Below are 27,992 nucleotides of genomic sequence, written 5' to 3'. Positions count from 1 at the left end.
TGAAAGGGGGCGGGGCGCGCCGCGCTGGGGACTGACGTAGGTGGCGCGCGTCGCTTCGGCGGTGGCTGGCGGGGTGCGGGAGCCATGGAGCGGTACTCCGGCGCCTTGGAGGAGGCGGTGGACGGAGCCCGGCAGCAGGAGCGGCACTACCAGTTGCTGTCGGCGCTGCAGGGCCTGGTCAAGGAGCTGCCCAGGTGCGCGGCCTCGGGGCGCGGGGGGTGGGCGGGGCGCGCGGGCAGGCGGCTCTGCCCCGCCCCGCTCACCGCGCCCTCCTCCCGCAGCTCCTTCCAGCAGCGCCTGTCCTACACCACGCTCAGTGACCTGGCCCTGGCGCTCCTCGACGGCACCGTCTTCGAGATCGTGCAGGGGCTGCTGGACATCCAGCACCTCACCGAGAAGAGCCTGTACAACCAGCGCCTGCGGCTGCAGAACGAGCACCGAGGTGCGCGGGGGCGACGGGACGGCCCAGCTCCCCGCGCGGGAGCTCGGCCTGCCCGGGCAGTTCCGGTCTCTGCGGGCGGAGGCCTTCCGCGGATACCGTTCGAAAGAAGCCCTTGAAATTGACCGGATCGAGGGCGCGGGGCCTTTGATGACAAATGGGTCGAGTCGGTTTTACTTTGTCAGTTGCACAGTCATCTTTTCACAGGACATCCAGAAACTCCCTGCTCGCGCTCCCGCGTGCCCTCACTCCCCTTCCAGGCAGGATGGCCCGAGGCCTCTGTGCTTGGTCAGCCCACTGGCAGGTCTGGTGTTGGCGGTTGGCCGCCCGCAGTGATGCCCCGCAGTGTTGACAGCTCTGCAGTGCCCTTCAGTGTCAGTTCGCTCTCCACCGCCCATCAAGTTCCCTTGCACTGAGCCCTGAGGCACCCTCCAGAACCCGAAAACTTTTCCACTTGAGCCACGCGTTTGGCCAAAGCCTTGGGAGCCTTGGCCCCTCCCAGGCATCCCTACTGGGAATGGGAGGGGCCTCCGGAGCCCCTTCCTGCGAGGTATGCTGGGCAGCTCTTCCCGCCCCCTCAGATTTCCCACCTTCCTTATTTTATTTTTCCCCAACTTTTTATTTACTTGAAAAAGGTTAAGTATTTAGAAAAGTTGGAAGTATGATATAATGAATACTTATACGTTCTCCAGCTACACTCCGTAACTGAAGTTTTGACAAAAGTTCTTTGTGTCCGTAAGTATGTGCAACACCACAGGGCTTCACCAGGGGTCCTCAGCATTCCTCTAGACCAGGGTTTTTTGGCATTTGTGGCTGGACAGGTTTTCTTTTTTTCTTATTTATTTATTTATTTTTGGCTGCATTGGGTCTTCGTTGCAGTGCGCGGGCTTCTCATTGTGGTGGCTTCTCTTGTGGAGCGCGGGCTCTAGGCGCACGGGCTTCAGTAGTTGTGGCACGCGGGCTCAGTACTTTGGCTCGCAGGCTCTAGAGCACAGGCTCAGTAGTTGTGCACGGGCTCCGCGGCATGCAGGATCTTCCCGGACCAGGGCTTGAACCCATGTCCCCTGCTTTGGCAGGTGGATTCTTAACCACTGTGCCACCAGGGAAGTCCTTGGACAGGTCTTAATGGTTCTTTCCTGAATGTTTAAAAGCATCCTTGGCTTCTAACTACTAGATGATAGTGGCACCTTCCCCCAATAGTGACAGCCAGAAATGTCTCCAGACATGCCTGGGGGTCAGCCTTGGTCCAGTACTGAGAACCAGCGATCTAGAACAAGAACGCTTTCCTCTGTAACCACAATGGATAGAAATGAATCATTCCAGGGTGTGTTCTGACATTGAGTCCACGGTCACATACCGAAACTTGTCTCAAATTGTCTGTCCCTTTATAAGGATCCAGTGTGTGGTCATGCATTACCATTAGTTACTTTGGTCTCTGCTTCTGAAACAGTTCCCAACATTTATTGTGGCGCTGACTTTTTGAAGAGTCCAGGGTATTCTGCCTCAGAACGTCCCCACTGTGGATCTGTTGGATTGCCTCCTCGTGTTGACATTTTACCTCTTTCTCCACTTTCTGAGTTTCCTGTAAACTGGACAGCATGACGATAAACACGTTAAGTGTTTGTGGCAAAAATTCCTCCTAGTGATGTGAGGTCCCTTTCCTGTGGGGGCAGATGATAGACATCTGCCCCAGGATTAGTGTGTTTCTATCAGGAATGGATGTTGGGATTTGTCAAATCTTTTTTCTGCATCTCTTGAGATGATCAAGTGGCTTTTTGGTTACGGTGGTGAATTACATTGATTTTTTAAATTCCTGGGATAAACCGCATTCCTGGGATAAACCTTATTCAGTCATGATGAACTATTCTTTTTTGTCTATGTTGGTTAGATTTGCTAAAATCTTAAGAATTTTTACTTCTATGCTAGTAATGGACATTGGCCTGTAGTTCTCTTGTAACTTTTTTGTCTGGTTTGAGTATCAGGGAGATACTCGCTTCACAGGATGAGTTGGGAAGTGTTCTCTTTGGTTTTCCAGAAGAATTTGTGTATAATTGGTACTACTTCTTCCCTAAATGTTTGAGTGGTTGTCTTTGTACATGTTGGTTTTTTATAATTATATTTTATTTATTTATTTTTGGCTGCGTTGGGTCTTCATTGCTGGGCATGGGCTTTCTCTAGCTGCGGTGAGCTGGGGCTGCTCTTCGTTGTGGTGCGCAGTCTTCTCATTGTGGTGGCTTCTCTTGTTGTAGAGCACGGGCTCTAGGTGCACGAGTTTCAGTAGTTGTGGCACGAGGGCTCAGTAGTTGTGGCTCGTGGGCTCTAGAGCACAGGCTCAGTAGCTGTGGCACACGAGCTTCATTGCTCCGCGGCATGTGGGATCTTCCCAGACCAGGGATCAAACCTGTATCCCCTGAATTGGCAGGCAGATTCTTAACCACTGCGCCACCAGGGAGGTCCCTGTACACATTGTTATTGAGGAATGAGATGCGTACTCACAAATCCAAAGTACATAGCTGTTGCCTTTTAATGCTCAAATCATGCCACATTTGGCCAGTGGAAGAACAGTGGGCTGGCTCCTGTGTCCTTTTGATGTGTCCCCATCATTCTTGGAGCACTTCTTGCTTTCTGGTACAGGAAGGTGTTCAGGCTCATCTTTTCTTGTTCTTTCCCAGCCTCAGCCCCTCTTCTGACAACCTGCTTCCAGCTTCCCCACACCAGCAACCTTCCATCAGGATGGACCTTTCTCCTTTGCCACCGTAAAACTTTCCCACTCCTCCTGCCTTTGACTGGGTCTGTGCCAAATGCAGGCTGTCAGTAAGTAGTATTTGCTCTCGTTTTGGTGATTTTTGTTTATCTCCAGAGCTTAGTAGCTCAGGGAGCAAATCAAGCACTCAGAATAATTTTTTTAAAGGGGGAGGGGGCAGCAGGGGAACAAGCTGTGTCTCCATGGAGCCCTGGTTCCTTTTAGTGGGGAGTTTTGATAACTCTTCAGACACTTCGCTTCTTGTCCTTTGGAAGGTTTTGTGCTGTCAGCAGCGGGAAAATGCCTGTGACTTTCTGCTTTTCCTTCCTCTGACTTAGCAGGTGGTGGTTGGCTGCCATTGCTTTCCTTGGTCATTGCAAAGGCCACGCCCCCGCCTGGGCAGTGGGTGCAGCTCTCTTTTTGCCTCTGGTTGCTCGCCCCGTGGAATCTGGAAGTTGACCTGAGATTTGTAGCCACGTTGATAAATGGGGTGAAGATGACATTTCCCTGCATTTATCTGTTTCCTTGCATCCTGCCTCCACACGTTGTAAATGTTAACTGGGGAGTGTCTTTCTCATCTCTTTGTTTATGGAAATGTCTTGAGGGTAGCCCTCAGCTTCAGACTCACTTAGTGTGATAAATGCCATAGTCGAGATGTGCACGCACTGCGAAGAAACAGGAGATTGGGGAACCTCAGGGGTCCTCCAGAGAAGGGCTGTAACGTGAGGTCTCTGCCGAGGACCGAGTGGTGGGCTTGTGTCTTATAGCCGGGACCCCTCCTCACAAGGGAGATCTGGCCACTTGACACTTACTAGTCTAGGATTTTGGCTGCATAGTATTGAGTGTTCTGTTTTGTGATTGGTTTCTTTCCATCCCATGTTACCTTTCTCTTCTGTCCAGTCCTGTACAATTAGTGGGGACTGTGGAAGCTTTGCTTGGTGGTCGTGGTGGCCCCTCTTGGAGCAACACAGACTCCCTGGCACATGGCCTCTGCTGGCTCATGCCATCTATTGAAAAATTAATCAATAGTCAATCTAAGAAAGAAATGGAAAATTTTAGTCGATCCAACCTGAGGATTCTAACCTGGAGACAGTCTTTCCGAAAGCTCTGAGGACTGTTCCAAAGACGTGAGGGGGGAGGCCAGTATATATGTGATTTTGGTGAAGGTTACGGCTATTCACAAGGAACAGATAGCTTAGTTAATGGTTTTAGTGCATTTCTAAGTATGAGAAGATGCAACAAACTGTATTCATAAAATTTTCTCCTGAAAATACCCAAGTGTCTGAGGGCCAGTTCTGCCAGTTTTCCCAGAGCACAAAGTGCCTCATCCCAATCTTCGCCCTGAATTCCTTTCAGGTAGGTCAGTAACTGCAGTGGTTAATGACTTGATTCTTGTAGAACTGGGTGGTGGGCAACATTCTCTCTGTTACAGTCCCTTCTCTTTCAGTCTTTTTTTTTTTTTTTAATCAGTGATACTTTATTCTTTTTTTTAATTAATTAATTTATTTTTGGCTATGTTGGGTCTTCGTTTCTGTGTGAGGGCTTTCTCTAGTTGCGGCGAAGGAGTGGGGGCCACTCTTCATCGCGGTGTGAGGCCTCTCACTGTCGCGGCCTCTCTTGTTGCGGAGCACAAGCTCCAGACGCGCAGGCTCAGTAGTTGTGGCTTACGGGCCTAGTTGCTCTGCGGCATGTGGGATCTTCCCAGACCGGAGCTCGAACCCGTGTCCCCTGCATTGGCAGGCAGATTCTCAACCACTGCGCCACCAGGGAAGCCCCTCTTTCAGTCTTAATTTCGACCAAGGTTTGGGAGGCATTTCATGACCAATCTGTCCCACGGTGTTAGGAATGCTCATTCCCAGGTCAGGCGAGGATTTCCTTGATAGGCCACTCAATGTGCTGTTACCAGACTAGGCCCTGTTAACTAACAGTAGCCCAAGGCCTCTGGGCTGCCTGTCCTACTAGTCTGTTATTGCCCTGTTGTTGCTTCTTCCCACATCTAGAGCTATACTATTACAATCCCTGATCTTACAGAACTATATATTTGGTCAGTTGTTTCAGGTCTTCTAATCATCATTATCTTTATTGGAGGCTCAGCCACACATTTGGTCATGAAAGAAACAATAATCTTGTAAAATAGGTAGAAATATAGCTAGTGACATTAATAAGGTCATCAGTAAGTATTTAAGCTGAGAACTCCAGCCCAGTGTCTCCCCAGGTCATCTGACCTGTCTGTTCTGCACCAATCGCTGTCTTTAAGAGAAATGATATAGTGGCCTTGTCCATAAAGTCCACCAAAGATGTCTGCACGTACAAGGCCAGTGGTGGGTCATCATGACCCCTTACAGGACTGAGAAAGGAATGTTACCTCCTAAGGAGTTACATGGCTGGCACCAGGAGAAAAATTGATCTTTGTGGTTGAGCAGGTATTTCTGCCATTGGGGAGTCCGGTTCATGCTTAATGCAGATGCACAATGCACAGTGGAGGGGAGGGAGGAGGCTCAGATAGGCAGAAAAAAATTTTTGTTTAAATGTTGCTTGTCTTACCTTAAAATATGAATTTTATTTAATCACATCCTTGGGCCCCCCAGGGTCTGTGCCCGCCCTACTCCCTCTAGGAGCCGTAGATAGGGTACAGGGTGGCTCTGCACCCCTCATCACCACCAAGGGCAGCACTGAGGGGGAGTGACTGCCACACCCCAGGGCAGAGGCCACTCTCCTCGTCCTCCTTTCCCAGGCCTTTGCCTGGGTGGTCTTTTGGATGTCTCAGTGGATGTCCCTTGGATGATGGCAGGTCACGCCGGACTCCTGGCCTGTAGCCAGCATCTGAGCCTAGAAACCTCCAGACCGCAGTCTCCCCCCTCCCTATCCCCAATTCTCTGAGCTCAGGCTGCAGCCCTGGCTCCACCCCCATACCACACGCTTGGCCTCACCCTTCTCTAGTGCCCTGGAGCCCTGCTGCTGGAGAAGGGCCGTACCCTGGGTGAGGGCCCACCTGAGTGGGCTGGGGGCTGGGTGTCCAGAGCTCCACCCAGCTCCCGGTGCAGGCCTCCCTCACGTCTACGCCTCTGCCCTGCTTCCCTGTGGTGTTGGGACAGCTGGAGCAGGCCCCCTTCTTCTTACCTCTCTGCCACCTGCTGATGCCCCTTTGGTCTTGTCCCCTTCCAGTGCTCAGGCAGGCGCTGCGGCAGAAACACCAGGAAGCCCAGCAGGCCTGCCGGCCCCACAACCTGCCTGTGCTCCAGGCGGCCCAGCAGCGCGAGCTAGAGGTAGGGGTGTGGGCAGGGTGGGCACCACCTGGGCTCTGCTTAGAGGGCCGTAGAGGAGGGGCTCTGGGTGGTTTGGGAGCCGCTGGCCAGCCTGGGCCTCAGCCTGGGGTGGGCCGCGAAGGCTGCATGTGCCCACATGTGGCTCTTCACTGTTGGGGGTTGAGGTGTGCTTGGAGTGGGTGGAGACTGTGTGATCCCCCCACTCCCCTCCACCTGCTCCCCGAGACAGCAGCTCCTAATGGGCTGGGCCTGTACAGGGCAGGTGTGAGTGGGGGCCATTGTGCCCCATGGCCTTGGGGATGAGGGCAGTGGTGGGATGATGGAGCCAGCAAGTCCTGCTCCCAGGTTGCCTGGGAACAACACAGAGGCCCACCCATAACCAAGAAGCCACCAGTGGTGGGGTGCACATGGAGGCATGTGCAGGGTCCCAAGGTAGCCCCAAGCCAGGGCATGCAGGGAGGAGGTGCTGAGCTGGGCTTGGCCACAGCTCCAGTGGGGAGGAAACATATGCAAAGGCCCAGAAATGGTGGCCAGCTTGACAGTCAGCAGAGGTGGAGCCAGCATCTGGCCAGCTCATGGTGGTCCTGAGCTGTCAGGGCTGGACGAGGCCTGGCACAGCAAAGGGAGCACACCTGACAGGAGGTGCTGGAGTAAGGGCATTTGGGACAGGTCACCTGAGCCCCTCTGCAGGGTTCTGTGTGGCTAAGGAGGGACGGACCTGGGTGCAGTACGGGCTTCATCCATAGTCTGGGAGCTGGATCCACTGGGAGGTGGGGAGGGGCCAGAGGAGGTGACAGGCCAGGAATGTGTGTGTGAGGCACTGATGGGCAGGAGGCTGAGCCCCTGAGCTGCCTTCACCGTGGCAGGCGGCGGAGCACCGGATCCGTGAGGAGCAGCGGGCGATGGACCAGAAGATTGTCCTGGAGCTGGACCGGAAGGTGGCGGACCAGCAGAGCACACTGGAGAAGGCAGGGGTCGCCGGCTTCTATGTGACCACCAACCCACAGGTCAGTGGCACAGGCCTGCCCCGGCACAGCCCAGGGGATGTTGGTCCCCAAGGCTAGATTCCACATGGGGTTTTAGCTGGTCGCTGGGGAGCCCAGGCCCAGGGTGTGTGGGGACAGGGGACGTGGTGAGTTAGGGAGGCTCCAGGAAGGGTTTCTGCGTTGTGCTCAGCACGGAGGCCGGTCATACTGCCTCCGCCACGGGAGGGTAAGCCATGTGGCTACAGGGCATTGCCCACCTTCCCCGGGTTCGCTGTGCCCTACAGGGCCTCGTGTGCAGTTCCCCTACATCCCTGCACACACCTCCATTTGTGCCGAGCCAGGGCAACTGCAGGCCCTGCCACAGGTGGAGTCCCAGCACCTGCCCCTTTCTGGCAGGCGGTAGCCAGGCTTCACTGGAAGTCAGCCTCATGGGCCCAAGCCTGGTGCTCTCCTGGTATCTGCCCTGGGTCCTTGGGTAAAGGAGGCTGCTTCCTGGGACCTTTGCCAGGGCTAAAGGGGACCTCACAGTGGCCCCTCTGCATCCCAGGAGCTGACGCTACAGATGAACCTATTGGAACTCATCCGGAAGCTGCAGCAGAGGGGCTGCCAGGTGGGGAAGGCAGCACTATGACCAGGCAGGGTTCCTGCCAGTGACCCGCCGCTGCCCATCTTGGCTGGGAAGACATCCCTGTCCCACGGTCACCAAAGGCAGCAGAAAGCTGAGTGGTGCTCATCTTCCTGAAGTCTGGCCACCACCCTCCCAGCTGCTTGCAGGAGGGGCACCCCATGAGGAGAAGCTAGGTGGACCTGGGCTGCGTCTGCCACCCACCTTCACCTGGGCTTTTTTGTCCAAAGCTAGGGTGGGAAGGTAAAGGGAAGAGTGGGCCCAGCCTTCCGGCTGTCTGCCCCAGGTTTCTGATGTGTTCTGCTCTCGGCCCCTCCCTTGGCAGGTGCAGCCCCCTAGTAGGAAAGGCTCATGAGCTGCATGTGACCCCGAGAAATAAAGACGCCTCAGCATGGCCTGCACGTGGCTTGCAGTGACGGCTCTGTGGTGCCTGTCGTGACCAGGGCCTAGCTAGGGCCCTCGCCTGGGGGCTCCGTGGCCTACAGAGGAATTAGCAGAAGATGCCCCCACCCCCATGTCACAGAGGCCCCTCCCTGGGGCAAGTCCCAGGGCACTAGGGCCGCAGCCAGAGCCTGGTGTGGGTCACTGGGGTGAAGGGCACAGAGCAGCAGGAAGGGTCTGAGGGAGGAAGAGACTGAGGATGTGGAAGCACCAAGCCCACTCTGGGGAGTGTGCTGTCTGCATTGGTCTGAGCCCCAGCTGTGGGGTTGGAGGTGAGGGTATCCAGTGCCCTGCGTGGCCGGGTCTGCAATACGGCTTGAAGGCAGGTGTTGGTGGGTCCACCCTGCCCAAGGTGTGCCGGGGGTGTGTGACACAGGAGAGGCCGAGCGTGAGGCTTCTCGGGCCGTCGGAGCCACTCTCTCTGCCACTGACTGCACGTGAGGGCTCTGCAGGGAAGAGCATCGTGGGCCCGGAGTCAAGGGCTCTTAGCCGCAGAAATAGTGGTTTATTGACAGGCCAGCTTCCCCAGCCAGCCACTGCCCACCTGTGGGGCTCAGGGCCCATGGGTTGGGCCCTGCAGAAGGTGGTTCTTCAGGCCCAAGGTCGTGGCGGTGGGCAGAGATGCAGCCATGCTTGCTCACTGGAGGGCGGTTTCTGACAGTTCCCAGCAGCTCTGGCAGGTAACGGACATAGCCCGCACCTGGGTGCCCACGGGCAGGGGCCAGTGGGGTCTCACAGTTTGGGATGTAAAAGGTGTTGTGTGTGAGGTTGAGGTCAGGCTGTAGCCCTGGGTGGTCACAGCCCAGGTGAGGATGCGTTGGGACACGGCCACAGCACTAGGCCGGGCGGTGGAAGAGGCTGCCCGTGCAGAGCCTCCGCTTGAGCTCCTGCCAAAGCAGCTGCCACTCCCTCTGGGCGCCCTTCATGACTCCGCTGTTCTCCAGGGCTCGGCGGGACAGGTAGGGCAGCACCTCCATCACAGGGCCGTAAGGCACGTACTTGTACACAGGGAAGCCTGCCTGGCCTGCACACAGGGGTGGAGGCGGTGAGTCCCAGCGCCTCCGCCCCTGCCCCCCGCCCCCCACCAGAAGCCCAGCTCACCTAGCGGGAAGCTTATCTGGTCGCACATACCCAGAAGCTGTCCAAAGTACACCTGGCAGTCGGTGGGGTGCAGGCCCAGCTCCTCCATCCTGTGAACAGGCAGGGCGGTGGGTAAGACCCTCCCTCTCCCCCCAGATCCCCCACCCACAGGGTAGGGCGTGGGCATAGGCTCTCCTGCAGAGACCAGGCCTCTTCCCTACTGCTGCTGCCTCAGCCCAAGGCCACCAAGTGCCCCGCTTCCCCAGCCAGCCTCCCTCTTGCTGTGCTTGCTCCCCGATGGCCCCTTCCCTGCTGCCCACTATGACCCAGCAAGGCAGACTCACCCAGTGGCCAGCCCTTGGTGTGCCCTGGGAAGCTCTCAGCCCTCTCACCATCCCCTTCTCAAACCCCTCAGAGTTCCGTTGCCTCTGTGTTCCCAGCCCTGTGACCCCACCTCCAGCTTCTCTTCCTCCCCTTGCTGGCTGCCCTGTCCGTAAGGCAGTCACTAGCTACTGGTGGCAACTGAGCCTCTGGAAGGCGGGTGGTCTGAATTGAGGTACACTGCAAGTGTCAAACACACGTGGGCTTTTGAAGACAGTGTGAAAACTGAATGCAGAGTATGTCACTGTTTTTCTGAAAACGTGTTTAAATGGTACTATTTTGGATATGTGGGGTTAATTAAAATGTATATCAAAATTAACTTCATTTTTTTTAACATGGCTATGAAACATTTGGGGTTAATAGATGTGGCTTGAATTTCCTACTCAGACGTTAAGGTGGGGGCCCCCAACTCTGTCCACACCCTCTCCTATCCTCACACCTCCCCTCATAGGATCTTTAAAAAATTCCCAGGGTTTGAAATGTCTATACATTGATGATTCCCACGTTTTTACCTCTGGCTTCCTGCACGTGCAGATACAGACGGCCTATCAGCACCAGCACTCTGTAGCCCGCCCCCATCCTTCCACCCCACAGGGGCGTGTTCAGCCTGGGTCCTCACACCCACCCAGGCTACAGGCTGGGCCTGTTGGTCCCCATCCCTGTCCCTGGAGTCCCCCTCCCTTCTCCTGTCTCAGGGCCCCACCCCAGGCTCCCAGAGCACTCAGTGCCTCTCACCCTGGGCTTCCACATGAGGGGCTTCCCAGACCGTTTCTCTCCTTCCCCCAGGGCTAGGCTCCAAGGTCGGGGCCCCAGTCTGCACCATGTTGCCCTGGTATCCAGCTTACATGTCTCTGTCCCCCGTGAGAGCAGGGCTGCCACCGTGTTGCTGCCTGACGGTGGTGGGAACACTCATGTGGCATCCTGCAAAAACTGACCCCTCCCCTGCTGCTGCCCCTTCCCTGCCAGTGTCCATGCCTGCTTCCATGTGACTAGCTTTGCCCAGCACAGAAAGAGGCTCTCTCCATCTGGCCGGCAATATCTGAGCTGGGCATGACTTTCTTTAGCCAACAGAACGATAGCAAATGTGACATGGGCAGAGGCTTGCCCCCTCCAGGGCTTCTGGTAGCCTGAGACCACCTGTGGAGAAGCCTAAGCCGGCCTGTAGGACACCCGACATGTGATGCAGTGCCCTTTGCTGTCCCAGCCACAAATGAGGCTGTTTAGGGCCAACCAGACCCCATGTGAATACAGATGCAGGATGGGCCCCAGGCAAGGCCAGCAGAAGCAGCCCGAAGCAGAGCCCAGCCCACACTGCTGGCTCACAGAATATACTGTGTTCAGGCCTCTGTATTTTGGGTTGGTTTGTTAACAGCCAAAGCTAATCTGACTGAGGTCTCTAATGTGTGGCATCAGAGGCCCACACTGCTGCCCCTGGGAAGACCAGCCCAAGGTGTTAAAGGCTCTGTGGACCTTGGCCTGGCGTGGGCTGCGGAGCCTGTGAGATGGGCAAGCACTCAGCTGGCACTCAGCATAGGGGGAGCCGTGTCTAGGGCAGGAGGCCACCACAGCCAAGATGGGGAGGCCATATGTACTCCCAGTGGCAAGATCCAGAAATCAGGTGAAAGGAAGCCCTTCTGAGGGCAGTTTATACCTTTAGACGTTTCCCTGTCCTCGCCTAGTCAGTCTGAGTGGACTAGCCTGTGACCAAAACCTAAAACGGGGCAACCACAGGCTGCTGAGATGGTGATGGAAACCTCAGGAGGTCGGCACTGCCAGGCAGGGGCCAGGGCCTCTCTGCACATCGTCTTGGGGTGAACCCTGGTGCCGGACAGACCACTTTTGATCACGGTTCCATCACAGAATAGTACTTTTAAGCCTAAGTGAAAGCCAGCTTTTAAAATTTTCAACTCAGCCCTGTGTTCCTTCAAAAGTCAAAGAAACCAAAACTGGGGCTTCCCTGGTGATGCAGTGGTTAAGAATCTGCCTGCCAATGCAGGGGACACGGGTTCGAGCCCTGGTCCAGGAAGACCCCACATGCCGCTGAGCAACTAAGCCCGTGCGCCACAACTACTGAGCCTGCGCTCTAGAGCCCGTGAGCCACAACTACTGGGCCCGCACGCCTAGAGCCTGGGCTCCGCAACAAGAGAAGCCACCGCAGTGAGAAGCCCGCACACTGCAACGAAGAATAGCTCCCACTTGCTGCAGCTAGAGAAAGCCCGCACGCAGCAACGAAGACCCAACGCACGCAGCCAAAAATTAAAAACAAAACAAAAAAAACCCAAAACTAATCTTCCCCGAGCACAAAAGGTGTCCCTGGCCATCCCACGTCCAGGGATAGGATGGGGCGTCCAAGGAGGCCCCAGGGATGGAGGGAAGAAAGCGGAACAGTCCACCCGGCTAGGATGCCAGTCAGAGCCAACCACCAGCAAGGAAACAGCCTGACCCCAGCCCAGCAGGACTCCAGAGGGAGCCTCGACACAGTCTGCGCTCCACCTGGCAGCCCCGCTGGCCTCAGCGCTCCTGTTCACAGCCAGGCAGCTGCAAGTGCAGAGCATTAGACATCGTGGCCTTTAGTTGCAGTTTCACACCATGAAAAAGCAGCCCCAGCATGAGAAGGACAAGCACGACATTAATGAATGGTTTAGGACGACCAGAGTCACCCTCCAGGCAGAGCCTGCAAGTGCCTCTGGGTGCACGCCCTGCACCTTCACTACTCGGCCCAAGCCTTGGGCTTGGGGTGCCCACTGGGAGGGGGGCTGCCTTGCTCCTGGGGAAGACAAGGGCCAGCAAGGCCACTGCCGCCACCCAGCTTCCTGTGGCGGGGAGAGGGGGAGCTAGGACCCCTGCTGTGGTCCAGTTTGGGTTAAGATATGAGATAAAAGAACATGGTGATTGGAAATTCCCTGGCAGTCCAGTGATTAGGACTGGCGCTTTCACTGCCTGGGGCCTGGGTTTGATCCCTGGTCAGGGAACTCCCAGAACACGGCCAAAAGAAAAAAATGTATATTTATTTCACCTCATTCCTATATCTGACTTATAAGGATGCTCCATGGGACAGGCGTTTAAAGAGAAAACAGACTATCTTAAATTCTAAACACAGTTTAAAGTGTTGAGAAATTGTTTATAAATAAGGCGATACATCTGAGGGCTCCAACATTTCACACTTAAATTTCACCTAATGAAATATATTTTTTAATTTGAAACTTTAGTGAGTCTTGTATTAATGTTAAAAACCCAAGTAACTGCAAACAGCCTTTTGGCTACTGCAGCACAACGCCTAGCCAGCCTCAGTGGGTCTGGGGGCCCTAAAGCCGCCACTCCAGCTCGTTCCACAGATGTCCCCCCAAAACCCACTGCCTGCCCACGCTTCCTGCCCACCCAGGAGCGCCCAGCGGGAAGGGGGCGGGGCCAACCTGCACAGCGTGAAGCGCACGGTGTCCTCATTGTGCGAGGCCACCATCACTGCGGCCCTGGCGTTGTGCTTCAGCTCCTCCAGGACGTAGTTGAGGCACCTGGGGAGGGTGACGCGTGAGTCAGGCCTGCACAACCCCTGCAGGGGCAGAAGCAGGTGCAAAACAGTGGACGATCCTGGCGTGGAATTAAAAAGCAAATGGGGGCTTCCCTGGTGGCGCAGTGGTTGGGAGTCCGCCTGCCGATGCAGGGGACATGGGTTCATGCCCCGGTCCGGGAGGATCCCACATGCCACGGAGTGGCTAGGCCCGTGAGCCATGGCCGCTGAGCCTGCGTGTCCGGAGCCTGTGCTCCGCAATGGGAGAGGCCTGCGTACAACAACAACAACAAAAAAAAGCAAACAGGCCTCGTGCCATTTGGGGAGGGCTGCCGGGGTACAGCTCTCATCTTTATCAACCCGGGCAGTTCAGTAGACTTTTACATTAAAAAAAAAAAAAAAAAACCTTAATCCCACCCCGCCCCCGGGAAGCTCTGAGGCTCCGGGAGCCAAAGAAGGCAGCACACCTGTGGTACATGGCGTTGGTGGCCTCGTACGTGGGGTTGATAGGGTCCTCATATCCAATCTCCAGGGCGCGGGCACGTTCCTGGGCCATGTATGCGCCACGCACCAGCTTGGCCCCGAAACACCAGCCCTCTCGGCGAGCCAGCTCCACATCCAGGGTGACACTGTCATAGGCGTCCTGTGGGCCAGAGCCGAAAGTTGAGGATGACCAGGGTGGGCCCCCTCCAGCCTGCGTCCCATAGGGCCTCCCTGGGGCCCGGGCACTCCCCAGTGTGTAGTCAGCAGGGGCACCGGGGCCAGCAGCTGTGGTGACTTGGGGGCTGTCAGCATCTGCCTGGACCCTACGCACCCACTTCCCCTTGTCCCCGCAGCCCCTATACCCTATACCCACCCTACCCTGAGTCCTCCAAACACCTGGCTGGTACCCAAGTGGCCGCCAGAGATTGTGCTCAAGGGTCCCTGAGGCACACGCACGAGTCTGGGGAGGGGCCCAGAGCCTTCATCAGACCCTTAGAGGGAACCAAGCTAAAAAGGGCGGGAGTAAACAGTCACTCGAAATCTGGCGATTAAGGCATGTTACGTGGACTCCAAAAGCTCCTTCATCGTCCTCCTGCCCCTTCAGCACCCTGTCGGGGGTCTGAGGCCCAGGGGATGGGTCCACCGGCAGCTGGTCCTGGGGGCCTGTCTCCCTGCAGCAGACGCCGGGCGCACCTTGAGGTAGCACTGGTACGTGTTGAAGATGAGTGGCCTCTCCACGTTGAACCTGCGCTGCATCTCCAGCGTCAGGCGGCTGATGGCCGGCTGGAAGTAGGTCTGCTCGGCGTCCACCATCAGCCGCACGCCCACCTCGCTGGCTTTCTGAGGGGCACAGCGGGGAGAGAGGGTCTGTCTGGGGCCCGGGTGACACGGGTGCCCCCCCACCCCGGCACATCCCAGGGTCCTCGACCTGGGCCAGGACGTCCATCCTCTGCAGCATCCTCGTCATCTGCTGTTCCTCCTCCTCAGTGAACCGCGACAGCAGAGGCTCCAGCTGTCCTGTCTGAGGGGGCAGCGCAGTCAGGCCACGGCAGGGTTCCAGACCTGGGCTCTCGAGGCCAGCACTCCCACCCCTCCCGTGGGCAGCCTCTCGCCCCTGGTGCAGGGCCTACCAATACCCAGTGCCTGGTGCCCGGGACCAGTGGGCCTCATCCCTGCGCCCCCTTCTCCACCCACCACCCTGTTTGTGCATTAAGGTCAGTGTCCTGTCCAGGGTCCCGCCGGCCACACAGCATCCCATAACCGCGCTGCCCGCCAGCACACCCTTCCTCATGGGGCTGGCTGCCCCAGGTCAGGCCTGCACCCAAGGAGTCGGCTCCCACGGCCTCCACAGGATCCTCACGATGGGTCCCCCTCCTGTTCCTGCGCAAAGTTCAGGAAGTGACCCTTGACCCACCCAATCACCTGGAAAGACTCAGCCCCTAGCAGGCAGAGGACATGGAGGAAGAACTGTGCCTACAGGCAGACTTGGCTGGCCACAGCACAGACGGACATGCAACAGGGGGACGGAGGCATCGGCCCCAGATGGTGGCACTCAGGGCACTGGTCAGGTCAGCAGTAGGCACCCACCCTGCAGGCCCGTGAAGCACAGGGGGCCCTCTGCTTGCCCCGCTTGCCCACTAACACTGCCCAGGTCACTCCCAGCGAGGCCTCAATCACACCCCTCCTGGGCCCTCCGTCACCAGGCTGGAGCTTGTGAAAGGCAGCGTCTGTGGGGTGTTTCCCAAGGCACCTCTGCTGCTTCCTCCCATCCCAGCTCAGTGGTGCGCTCAAGCACGGCCACAAATGCCCGGTCACCCTCCCAGGGGCAGGTGGAGTCTCATTTTTCTCCCCCGAACACAGGCCAGTCTAGCGACTCCCCTTTAACAAACAGCACTGGGCAGAAGGGACGGCATGGGTCTCCTGAGGCTTGACTAGAATAGGCGACAGCTTCCGCCTGGCTTGTGGGGACACTCATCCTGGGGACCCAGCGCCACTCTGAGGAAGCCCTGGCGGTGTGAGCGGGGACCCTCTATGACGACCCTGCGAGAACCGTGAGGTGGGAGGCACGGACGCGCACAGCGTCACCTGCATGTTGGGGACCACCAGGTGCTTGGAGAGCTCGGTCCTGCTGTCAATGAGGCTGCCCCAGTCCAGCAGGTCCAGGGTGCTGTGGGAGAAGGCGTGTCAGCATGCGGACACGCGGCCTCACCAAGGCCCCAAACCAGCCCCCTCCCTGCAGGAGCACCCCCAGACCCAACCCCACAGAACCTGCCTCAGTGCTCAGTTTTGAAAGACTGGTAACATGTAAACATGGTCCTCTGTTTAAAAAACAGAAACCAAAACATGAATATTCTTACATCAGGGCCGAGACCACCCAGGCCACATCAGGCTCGGGGAAGAGCTGGACACGGGAGACCAGGCAGGAGGGGACGGCACACTGCCGCCAGCCCCCAGCTCCTCAAAATGAGGCTTGGGACCCTCCGGGATCTCAGCTGCCCTCACCCTTCACCTGCCTGCCAGATAGGTCCTGGGACGGCTGGGTGTGGCACCCTCACTCCACAGCCCAAATAATTCTGTAAGAAGCCCTAGGGTTCGAGGGGGGCCCATGCCCTGGAAGAGGGTGACCAGGATTGGGAGAAGGCATTGGGGCTAAGCCAGAACCTTGGCTGAACCAGGGCGGCCGCTCCCGAAATCTCAGCCCGGGGGCTACTCTTACCCGGACACGCCAAGGGTCTCCACAGTGAACCAGTTCTCAATTTCCATCTGGGACGCGATGCCCATCTTCGCCACGCTTTCCTTCAGAAGCGAGAGGGCATTGGTCCCACTGCTGTCTCCCAGCCCTGCTCACGAACATCTCCTGCCCCTGCCCGCTGGCCTGTGATGCTAAGCTGACTTTATTATGCCAGTACTGAGATTGGCTACACTTCTGCCTTGGGTTTCTGCTCCAGAGAGTGTCTCTCCCTGCTGCCCACCCCCCGACACCTGCCCATCCCTGCGGGTCCACAGAGCTCGGCTACTGGCAGGGCCAGCCCCCCTCCAAGCCTCCCACCCAGCACTTCCTCCACCTCTGCTCAGATTCCCTCCCCACCGACCCAGCAGCTCGGGGCTGGGCAGCAGGCCCTGGGAACCCACCTCGGACACTGCCTGGCCAATTCCTCCTGGGCAGGGCTCCTCCCCGGCCCACCTTCTCACACCCACCACGGAGAGGCGGCCCCACCTGCAGTGCAGCCACCTCCAGCTTCGTGTCCATGGCAGCCAGCCCGGCCTTGCCCTGCTCTGCAGCCATTTGGTGGAAGAACCGTCTCCACTTGGTCAGCACATCTGAGAACTGCAGCTGCAGACGCGGGCCTGAGCTGCCATCCCAGGCGCACACCCAGCCCCCTCCCAGGACCCCCATGTAGCCCAAGCCACCCCATCCCGCCTGTGTGCTTGGCTCCCAGGGCCAAGGCACCAGCACACGAGCTTTCACTTAACGCTCACGGCAGCCCCAAGTTCTTACAAACTCCCTGTGGGTGGAAGGTTTTGACACTTACCAGAAACTGGGGTCTCCCCAGTGCGGTGAGCTTAATGGCTGAGAAGCCATCCTCGCTGGCTCCACCTGTGAGAAGCCACAGAAGAGCCGTCAGTGCTGGGGTGTGGCGGGGGGGACCCTGAGCCTGCACCCGGAATCTGTGCCACTCAAGAGTTAGGACACTTCCTGGGACATCCCTGGTGGCACAGTGATTAAGAATCCGCCTGCCAGTGCGAGGGATGCGGGTTCGAGCCCTGGTCCGGGAAGATCACACATGCCGCGGAGCAACTAAGCCCATGAGCCAAAACTACTGAGCCTGTGATCTAGAGCCCGTGCTCCAGAGCCCGTGCTCCGCAACAATAGAAGCCACTGCAATGAGAAGCCTGTGCACTGCAACAACGAGCAGCCCCCACTCGCTGCAACTAGAGAAAGCCCGCACGCAGTAACGAAGACCCAACGGAGCCAAAAAGAGAAAAAGAAAAAAAAAAGAAAAAAAGAGTTAGGACACTTCTCATCAACATATGACGGACTTCAGGAGGCAGGTGGTGGCTGTTCTTCCTATTAGTTACCTACAACACATGGTACTGGGTCTACCTTGCACCTGGGCCCTGAGACCCCCAGAGCACGAACAATCCAGCCACCCGATGAGACGGTGCAGTGGCACCAGCGCTTCCTTCCTCCCTCGCCCACCAGGCCCGAGCAGGCCCATGGTGGCCATGCTTCCCGGGCAGGCTGCCTGGCCCTCAGAAGCAGCTCTGGTGGCTGCCTGGCAATCTCAGGCCGAGGGGGGTGGCAACAGGAGGGGAGAGCCCACCGAGGACCCAGACGCCTGGGCTGGCTGACCACCCATGGCAGAAGGACAACGACCCTACGCAGCCTGCAAACACCCTGTACTCGGCTGCTCCGGATGCCCCACCATGCAGGTGGGAGCCGGTGACTCAGCAGGGTTTGAGTTTGCCACGTGGGTCCAGGAATGCAGTGGGCAAAGGAGCTGGTGAGACCTGCCCATTCAATCCCTGCCTGTTTCCTCTCCAATGCCCTCGGCACCCGGGGCTGCCCCTGGGGGTTCACCCAACACAGAAACGCCCAGCAGAGCACAAGCTGGAGGCAGAAGGCACTCAGCCACCACCCCCATTCTCTCCTCTGGCTTCTGGAAGCCCACGACACACATCTTTGCTTCTGTGGGGCCCTCCCCGTCTGTCTGCCCCCAGGCAGAGTGGGCAAGGAACCAAGAAGACGCCCCTGGCACTGGACACTGGGCAGCCAGGTGTCTGCCTGACTGCCCGGGGTGCCCAGCGCTGCTCCTAGGAGGCTGCCTCTGGGCGTTGCTCACTCCCACTCCTTAAAGTGTTCAGAAGGTGTGGGACCCACTAACAGGAGGGCTGCTGGGGACCTGATGGACGCTGAGGCCTCTGTGACCTCCCGGCTTAACTCACCTCCCTAGCAGGTGTTCCCACCCAGAGGCCACGCGGGGAAGAATTCTCTGTTAAAGAGGACGTGGCACCAGCTCCTGGAATGGTGTGGCCCTCGGCAGAGCCAGGGGTCATGTGACAAGAGTCAAGCCCCTGCCTGGGACTGGGGGCCACTTGGCCCACTGACAGGCCCACATCTGGACACCTGGTACCTGGGAGGGTGGAGGTGCCCTTCTGTGGGCAGCCAGGCTCCTCAGGAAGGAGCTGGACTCAGGTGTGAGCCCAGGTCATCCTCAGGACCAAGGCCACAGAGATAGGGATGGGGCCCTGAGCAAACACTCCGGGCCCGGCCTTGTGTTCCCACACCAGCATCTCCTAGAGCAGAGGTCAGCCCAGGCTGGGCCTGGTGGATGGCAGGCCAACGACAAGCAGGACCCCACCTGAAGCCTCGATGCAGCGCAGGAACGTCTCCATATGGCTGTCACACTTGGCCTCGTTGGCGTAGAAGTAGGTGCGGGCGCTGACAACACCATTCCTGCGGTCTCCGAATGCCCGGTGGGCCTGGAACTGCTTCTCCCTCTTACTGGTGCCTGGAGAGGTGGGCGTCCGGCCTGAGCCACCTCCCCACCCCCCCAAGCCCCCATCCCGCCACCAGCGCCGCACTCCAGCTCCAGTCCCACCCCGAGCACACGGCCCCCTGCCTGTGCTGCTCCCCAAACCCGCCCGCCCTGGCGCCCACTCTTCCTTCTCCTCGGGTCACCCTAGTCATGTGGCAAACCCAGGGCAGGAAGGCAAAGCCCAGACCCACCGAGGGCCGAGTGCACCGGCCCCCCAGGCGGGCCGTAAGCATGTGTCAGCCACTCAGAACGACGGCCTGGGTGCCCAAGGACACAGGGAGGAGCCAGGGCTGTGTGCGGGTGGGGAGCGGGCTCGTTCCTGAATGGCTGCCTCCCACTCACCATGGCCATCCCTCTCCGATGCTGAGGTACAGGACCTGCAGGAGGGAAGAAGAGGAAGAGGGTTGCGGTCACGCCACCTCAGGTACAAGTGACAAACGCATCCCATTGAGGAGGCACAGGTGGGAGGAAGTAGCGGCTGAGCCCCGACCCTGACCCAGGAGGGCTGAAGAGGAAGGCATGGTCACCTGGCCAGGTAAGAGTGACTCACGCCACCCCACAGGCCCCCGGCCTCCAGGGTCACCTTCTCTGAGCCTGGCAGCCTACAAGCCCTGCTCCGGAGGAACGTGGGTCTCCCCCTGGGTGAGGCCCCCTCCCTACACTGGGTGAGGAGGAAGTAAAGCGATACACAGCCCAGGGCGTGGGTAGGTCCTTGAGGCTGGCTAGCCATGGGGTATTCCTTCCTGTGAGGAAAAGGCGGGGCACGGGCCAGTCAGGGCTGAGGATAGCGGAGAGAGGGAAACCACCAGCTTCCTGATCCCCAGAGCCAAGGAGCGGGGCCCCTTGCTCTGCCCTCTGCCCACAGCCGGCCCCACCTCCACCCGCGCTCCTCAGGATTATTTTCAAACCAGCAACCACAATTTATTTTTTTAATGCAAACCCTCCCCTGGCCTCCCCTGGCCATCATACCTGAATATACCCAGTCCTAATGAGGACAGGACAGAGAGGGCACCTGTAAGGCCAGACCCAGGCCGCCCCACAGCTGTGGCCCACTGAGGTGGAGGCATGACATGGCACCTGCCATCTGCACCAAGGCAGGAGCCTCATCCCGAGGTTGGCAGCTGTGGGAGGCTCAGGCCTGCTATGTCACCACACAGCCCATAACCTGCAGGTATCCACCTTCTAGGCAGACTGCCCTCCACTGAGGGGACACCATTACCCAGAGGCCCCCAGGGGCCCGGGGCCGTATGACGGTCTCAATTAGCATTTCCACAGCTGGGCTTCTACCCTCCAAGCCCCAGCCCAGCTCCAAAGGCACAGGGGAGCCAGCCGGCCACATAGCCACGTGATCAGGGGGCAGTGGCCTATCCCAGAGCAGACAGTACTTAGCATGGGCAGGGCTGCACTCTTGACCAGGCCTGGCGAGTGGATCACGAGGAGACAAAGATGGCAGTTACCAGGCTGGGGGGAAGGGGAGTGTCATGTCACCATGAAGAGAAGAGCATGCTCTGTACACACACACACGTGCAGACACATGTGCACACATGCACACACGTGCAGACACTTGCGTGCACATGTAACTGCACGGGCCAAGATGTGGAGGAGGGAATGGAGTGCCCCCGGGGACAGGGGGTAGGAGAGGACTGCAGGAGCGACCCAGGGGCTTGCAGGAGTGGCAGGAAGACCCCAACCATCCCCTCAGCCACCTCTAAGCTCAGGTCTGCATCAGGTAATTTGTTGGCTGGACACCGTTTAGAAAAAAGTGAAAAGTGAGGGGAGACCACGCCGGCTGCCCTCACACCAGCTCTCCCCTGGTGAAACGCAGGAGGCAGGAGAAGAACACAGAAAAGCCTGTGGGCCCCCAGGCCCTGGCTCCAGGCAGCACCCAAGACACTGTGCACACCAGTCCCAAGGAGCGGCCTCCACCCTGGGGAACAAGGCCAAGGCCTCACCCACAGCCAGCCCTGGGTTTGCACAGCCAGGACACACACACCTGCTGGCCACACTGTCCCCAGCCATCCTCATCACAACCTCATCACAGCCAATCATCGAGAGGAACCCAGCCCTGCGCCCTCTCCCCACGGCCTTCAGCCTGCTGGGGGGACCCTGCGAGGCTCCTCTCCTAGAGTTAGGTTCCTGGCCTCTGCCTTCTAACAAGTGTTCTGGGAAACACCATCCCACCCCCTCCCTGGATGGCTATTCTCCCTTCTGCGCCTCTGGCCTCCTACCTCCTGCTTCCTAACCTGGGGAAGACCCCCAGACCCCCTCCTCCCAGGGCCACGTCCTCAGGGCACATGCTGGGCCTCTTGCATGTTCAGACGCCCCCATCTCTTCTGTGCCTCTTATGGTTATGCCTGGGGCAGGGCCCCACCACCTGCGCTCGCTCCCCGCCCCACCCCACTCTACTCCTGTGACTTTAACTTGGGGCAGTGGCCTCTACATCATTCCCCAGAGCAGCGTCTTCGGGCCTGTGACCCCTCCGTTCCCCACACAGGGGCTCCTGATGGAGAATGCGTGGCATCTCGATGGCGTGGATGTTCGATCAGTGCCTATGAGCCTGGTTCTGCACCCTCAGCCAGGCTCCACCAAGCACACAGGGCTGCCTGGCAGCAGCCCTGCCACTGGCATTGGACGGCGGCCACCACATTAGGACAGGAAGGGACTGCCGTTCACGTCCCAAAGCCCACAAAGCAGGGCTCCTGCAGGACAAGGGGCACCAACAGCAGGGTGGCCCAGGGTCACAGGCTCCAGTGCCCATGGTAGGGCGAAGCCGGCCCTCCTCCCAGTGCTCCCCTGCAGGGCAAGGAGGAAGCCAGGCAGATCGCCCTGGGAAAGAAGTCTTTTCATAACAGAGAGAAAATCCCACTGTGAAACCACCAGCCCTCACCCAGACCCAGCGGGGATACAGCCCATTAGTTATTCAACAGGCAGCCTCAGAGCAGGCTGCAGCCCCAGCCCACAGCCCCCCTAGGAACACCGGGGTGCTGAGCTGGAGAACTCCGCCTTCAAGACAGCAAATCACGAGGCAGGGGCTTGGCTCCCCAGGCCAATCCACCAGCAGCTCGGCCGGCTTGGACATTCCGTTCCCAGGGTAGGAGCCTCATGTGACGCCTTCCCCTCCCCTCGGTGCCCCTCCCCTCTCCTCTCCTCCCCTCCGTGCCCCTCCCCTCTCCTCTCTTCCCCTCCGTGCCCCTCCCCTCTCTTCCCCTCCGTGCCCCTCCCCGCCCCTTCCCTCCCCAGGCCAGAACAAACACCAGAGCTTAAGACAGGGCAGGTTACTCAGCAAGCCTGTCCCAAGCCTCACATGGTCAGGCGTGGCTGCTGTCAGGACTTAGGGGCCCAGATGCCAGTGACGGGTGGAGGGGTGCAGGCACCAGCCCAGGAACTGGGCGTTTTGCAAAGAAAGGGCTGGTTCTGCCTGGATCTCCCATGAGGCTCCTACTTCAGGAAGCAGAGGGTGAAATGGTCCTCGAGTTCTGTCCTATGGCCCAGGAGGGGGGGTCGGGGGATGCCCATGTGTCCCCATACTCACTGCCCAGAGAACGGGCCGGGCAGCCAGTTGGTGACCTCGGCAGGAGCCACTGGTCTCGCCTGCCACACGTGTGCTCCTGGCAGCACATTCCCTTTTCCTCAGACCCCCAGGCAGTCTCCACACCTACCAGGTGGGGCCCACCTGCTAATCAGGAAATCATCTCAGGGGCCAGGCAAGGGTGGGACAGTGGGACCTGCCCAGTAGGTCAGAATCCCCAGAAGAGATGCTGCAGGAGAGCAGGAAGCCAGAGCACCTCCAACACCAGTGTCAGCAATCATATTTTGTAAACCGCCGGGTAGCACCCAGCGGCCACCATTGAGTCACGGCCACTCAATTCTGCCCCTGTAGGGTGAGAGCACTTTGAATTTCATATAATTTTCACGTGTCACAAAACATTACTCTTGCTTTGTTTCAACCATTTAAAAATACAACAATGATTCTTAGCTTGCAGACTGTACAAAAGCAGGCTGATCGGGCTGGGGACCAGAGTTTGCTGATCCCATCCTCGCCCCTCCTCCAGCCTCGGCACACAAGGCCTCCGTGGAAGCCCAGAGCTGTTATCCTCACGGGGCAAGAACACAACCCCAGGCAGACCCAGGAGGGCTGCTGTTAGTCATGTGGACAGGGCTCCCCCAGCCAGGCCCAGCCCAGCCCCAGTGTGCTGGGGTTGCCAGCAGGTGCCACGCGGGCCTTACTCCATCTCCTTGTGTTCGGCCTCCTCGGGGGTCAGGTCCTCCTCCACACCGTAGTCCAGGATAGAGCCCACACCAAAGGCCCTGTTGTGCTGGATCAGGGGCCGGATGGACTCCTGGTCCTCACCAGCCACAAACTGCCCGTAGAAGGTCATCTTCATCAGTCTGTCGAACAACCTTTGCCCCAGAAGTCTCCTGGCAAGACGGAGCAACTGAAAGGTAAAGGGCAGCGGCTATTCTGGGCCACCCGGCCTCCCATGTCCCCAGCAGGACACTCCTGCTTCCCTGCCTGCCCGGCACAAAGCCTTGACGTGCTCTCCCCAGGGTCAAACTCGGCTCATGGCCTTGGTTTTACGGTGACACCACCCGAAGCAGATTGCTTCTCTGCTCAGTGACTGTCCATGCCCCACTCCTCATGCAGGGTGGCCGGTCCCAGGCGCTGCTCTTGCCTCCCTGCCCTGCACGCTCATGGGTGACCCCAGTGGCACATGGCAGTCGCCTGACTACCGCTTGGTGGATAAAGAAGTGAACGGCAGCTCTCTCTGGGAACAGCAGTGGGCGTGTTCATAACATTCTCTGTATCCACACCTCTGCAGGTTATGCTGGAGAAGAGGGGGATTTGGTGTGAGTTTCTAGAAGGTGAGAACCCAGATTTTTCAATGTTTTGTTCACTGCTTATTCCAAGTCCCTAAAACAGTGCCTGGCAAGGGGCCGGCCCTCCAGTGGGTGCTGAACAGATGAACACACAAAACTCTGAGTGAGTATGAGTTCCGCTGGTGAAAGCATAGGCCTGGGAGATGACCATCCACCTGGGACCAGCGGGGACTCAGCACACTCATCCAGGCTGCAGGAGGCCGGCAGCCCGAGAGTACGTGCCCCAGGGGAAGACAGCCTCCCAAACGACTCAGCTTTCTCCTCCAATCATATCTCGCCACACCCCAAATTTCTGCCATCATCATTCAAATGTCCCAAGCAACTGCCTCCTGCCCGACACAGTTCTAGGGTGAAGAAAACAGATGATGGGCTCCCATCCTAGTTGCAGGGAGACCCAGAAGGAGGGAGGGGCAAGATACCTCCATGGAATTCAGAATGGGGGTGAGGGAGTGCCAGCCAGGGCAAGGGCTGTAGGTGTTTGCTAACTTAGATCCAGGGTACGGGGCTTGCCAGGCTAGGAGGTGACGCGGTGCTCCTGCACTGGGGACAGTGGTGGGAAGGAATGAGGTCAAGGAGGGGCAGGGGGATGACCACTGGGAGGACACACCCACCATCTGTCTGGGAATTCCTGTGTGTCTACTACCCCTGGCTCCAGCTCCAAGGCAGGAATAGTCTAAGGTTTCTCAAACCCAGTGAATAACAGAACCCCACTTTTTTGTGGGGAACATCTCTTGGGATCAGGGTCTCAGGGAGCAATCTCTAGTCTAAGCAAAAGCATGAGTCAGTCACACACCTTCATCCACAAACCAGTCCCAAACAGTCCAAGCCTCTCAAAGGCGGACACACCTGAACTGTGGCTGGCACCCGGACGGAGATGCTTAAGGAGCCGTGTGGCAACACGAGGGTGAAGGTTTCCAGGCCATCACCTCTGTCTGTGCCGTGTCTGATTTTATTGCATCTCATTATTTTTATAAAGAAGCAGCCTTTGTGCCGTGTCTGATTTTACTGCATCTCATTATTTTTATAAAGAAGAATAGAAATGGAAAGTGGAAGTGCCAACCCGGGAGATGGGCAGGCCTCCTCCACCTCACAAGAGCCCTAGCCAGAAGTCACGAGTCTGTGGGTCAGAGCACCCTAGCAGGAGGAAAAGCCAGGTCTTGGATATATCAAAGTTCACCCCAGAGGCAGGCCAGGCAGAAACAGGGACCTGAAAACCAGAATTCAGTTCTGGAAAACCCCAGACATCATATACGTCAATTCTGAGGACTGTCAGAAACACAGTGTGTGTGGAAGTGGGCCAACTGTCTACTCTAGGGCCGGCAAACTTTCCCGCCCAGGAACACGTGGTAAATAACTTAGGCTGTGCGGGCCACCCAGTCTCTGTCATAACTACCCAACTAGCATGAAAACAGCTCCAGCCAATGCTCATAGAAGGAGCAGGAGGAAGGCTGATGCTGAGATGTGGTCCAGGGGTCATGGGCTGGTGACCTCCCGCTCCCCTCCTGTTCCCCTGTTGTCAGAGGGAACAACAGTGAAGGCCACTCAGGTAACCTGAGCTGGTCACCGACCCTCTCACCCTGGCAAAGGGGAGGCCAGCCTGTCACAGAGGGCTATGGAAGCACATGGTGCAGGGCTGGCAGTTTTAAGCCAACTCCAGAGCAAAACAGCCCCTTTAAAACCATCCTGGCATCAGGCGTGCCCTGGGGTGGCACTACCTGAGACGAGGGTAGCCCCACCTCTTCCCCAGGTAGGAACGTCCTTGTGGATTTAGAAATTTGCACCAGTAACACAAACACCATAAAAGACTCAAAGACATGTCTGCAGAGCAAGGACGGGTAAAGCCGGTTCTCTCCCCTCCCTGACTGCCCCTTCCCCCACACTCTCCTGCACTGGCTCACACCCAAGCACCGAGGCTTTCATCATGCAAGACCTGAATTTTCTAAACCCTTCTCAAAAAGGCCTGCCTTCGGGCAAGTGCGGGCCCCCACTGGGTCCTGAGCCAATGCCACAGCTCAAACTGGGCTCCTGCAGGCTGACACTCCCCGGGGCATGAGCTGCACAGACCTGCACTGGCTCAGCAGGAAGAATTTTTGCTGCAGGCCAGAGCACAAGAAGGACCAGGTTCTGGTGAGCGGCCCACAACTCTGCAGTCTGGCCTCTGCCCTGTCTCCTCCAGCACCAGGCACCAAGGCCACTGTCATCGGTGGAACCACCAGCAATGACGACAGGGGGAACACGGAAGGCAGGCAGAGCACACCGCACAGTTAGTGGGCTCCTTAAGGATGTCCCCAGGACACAGGTAGAACACGAGGGGAGCATGGGAGAAGCCTCCTTGCTCCTCCAGGCACCCACAGCACAGTCCCAGTGACTGGCGCTTGCCCCAGGCAGGCACCCAAGGGACGGTGGAGCTGACATGTCCCTCCCACTGTTGCCCACAGTACCCGAGGACCCACAGCTCTGCTGGCTTCTCTGCTGGTTTTGAACCTAGCCCCTTCAGAGCCACCCAACTCTAGCTCTGCCCTCATCACCCACCCACCTTGGGTGGCCTCACCTTCACCTATGCCCAAGCTGTGGCTTGGTGCTCCTCCTGGGTCCAGTCTCCCTAGCCTCTGCCCGGAGCTAAGGTGCCCTCAGTACAGTCTCACTGAGAAGTCAACACCACCTGCATGAAGCGCCTTCAGGACCCTCAGCACCAACTGGACCCTTGCTTTTAAACTGTTCCCAGGATCACCTTGACCAAGAGCGGCTAAGACACTTCTGCTTTTTACTTCCCCAAAGCCCTCACACTTTTCAATGTAACTGTGTTAAAGTTTCAAAAGTCGGATATTTGAGCAGCAAGCGTCCCATTCTCCCTCAACATTGTCTGTTCAGAGTGACCATGTCTGGGGATCCCCTGGGTCACAGCGTCCAAGAACTCTAGGGTCCCAGGCTATGAGCCGCTCAGTACGGCCAGGCTTCCCTTTGGGCAACACAGACAACACTCAATTTTAAATTTCGGGTGAACACTGCAAGCAGCATATAGCTTAATATTTAAACTAATCTTTGTTTTTAGCTGCCAGTAACTGACACGTAGTAAAATTCACGGGCCCGAATTCACCCTTCCTTCCTGACTTCCCGGCCACAGGCGATGCTCCAGAGGCCCCGCTTTCCACTTTGAAACTTCGTAACGGCTCCCAGGACCGGCGAAGGCCCGCGGGGCCCTGGCCGCACCCCACCCCCAGCGTTCCCGAGCCCCCGCACACCTGCTCGTGGCGCGCCAGCAGCGCGGGCGAGGCGCAAAGGCGCAGCACCAGCAGGCTACGCGCCAGCTCCCAGCTGCGCCGGCTCCGGTACGCCTCCTGCGTGTTGCCGAAGTCCACGGCGGGCACTGGCGGCCGCGCGGCCTCGGCCGCCCCGCGCCCCCGCACGGCTTCCAGGCCCTCGGCGTGCTGCTCGCGGGTCGCCGGCGCTGTAGACAGCGGGGCTCGGCGGCAGAGGGCGGAGCGTAGCACGGGGAAGGTTCGCCTAAGACTCATGGCTGTTGTGCATGTGCCCCTGGGCTGATTAAGTACGCGCCGCCAGCCCCGCCCCGCGCTCGGCCCCGCCTTTTCCCGAGAGGCCCTGCCCCGCGCTTGGCCCCGCC

At 58.2% G+C, this 27,992-nt stretch overlaps 2 protein-coding genes across 2 annotated transcripts; one reads left to right on the top strand and one right to left on the bottom strand.

The window, feature by feature from the left end:
* The first annotated feature begins 19 nt into the window (after positions 1–19).
* Positions 20–10,280, top strand: LOC132502526 (protein DGCR6). Its single transcript, XM_060118384.1, has 5 exons — positions 20–194; positions 282–442; positions 6,348–6,448; positions 7,315–7,455; positions 7,982–10,280. Exons 1-5 carry the CDS (start codon positions 85–87, stop codon positions 8,063–8,065), a joined length of 597 nt encoding a protein of 198 aa, XP_059974367.1. The 5' UTR covers positions 20–84; the 3' UTR covers positions 8,066–10,280.
* Positions 9,102–27,885, bottom strand: PRODH (proline dehydrogenase 1). Its single transcript, XM_060118385.1, has 14 exons — positions 27,613–27,885; positions 23,720–23,928; positions 19,835–19,869; positions 19,316–19,465; positions 17,486–17,550; positions 17,170–17,286; positions 16,669–16,748; positions 16,038–16,119; positions 14,881–14,973; positions 14,646–14,792; positions 13,937–14,112; positions 13,375–13,473; positions 9,602–9,690; positions 9,102–9,524 (listed from the first exon to the last, which is right to left on the bottom strand). The coding sequence occupies exons 1-14, from the start codon at positions 27,883–27,885 to the stop codon at positions 9,337–9,339; spliced, it is 1,803 nt and encodes a 600-aa protein (XP_059974368.1). The 3' UTR covers positions 9,102–9,336.
* Between the last annotated feature and the right edge of the window lie 107 nt (positions 27,886–27,992).

This window comes from Mesoplodon densirostris, chromosome 15, assembly GCF_025265405.1.
Source record: "Mesoplodon densirostris isolate mMesDen1 chromosome 15, mMesDen1 primary haplotype, whole genome shotgun sequence".
In the NCBI taxonomy this organism is placed as follows: Eukaryota; Metazoa; Chordata; class Mammalia; order Artiodactyla; family Ziphiidae; genus Mesoplodon; species Mesoplodon densirostris.
Note: the sequence above shows the minus strand (reverse complement) of the source record. Positions and strands in the feature narration are given on the sequence as shown.

Coding starts and splice junctions, on each gene's coding strand:
- LOC132502526 (XM_060118384.1), top strand. CDS start 85: ATGGAGCGGTACTCCGGCGCCTTGGAGGAGGCGGTGGACGGAGCCCGG. Junction 443..6,347: donor GCTGCAGAACGAGCACCGAG/GTGCGCGGGGGC, acceptor GTCCCCTTCCAG/TGCTCAGGCAGGCGCTGCGG. Junction 7,456..7,981: donor ATGTGACCACCAACCCACAG/GTCAGTGGCACA, acceptor TCTGCATCCCAG/GAGCTGACGCTACAGATGAA.
- PRODH (XM_060118385.1), bottom strand. CDS start 27,885: ATGAGTCTTAGGCGAACCTTCCCCGTGCTACGCTCCGCCCTCTGCCGC. Junction 23,929..27,612: donor TGCTGGCGCGCCACGAGCAG/GTGTGCGGGGGC, acceptor TTTACCTTTCAG/TTGCTCCGTCTTGCCAGGAG. Junction 13,474..13,936: donor ACCAACGCCATGTACCACAG/GTGTGCTGCCTT, acceptor CACCCTCCCCAG/GTGCCTCAACTACGTCCTGG.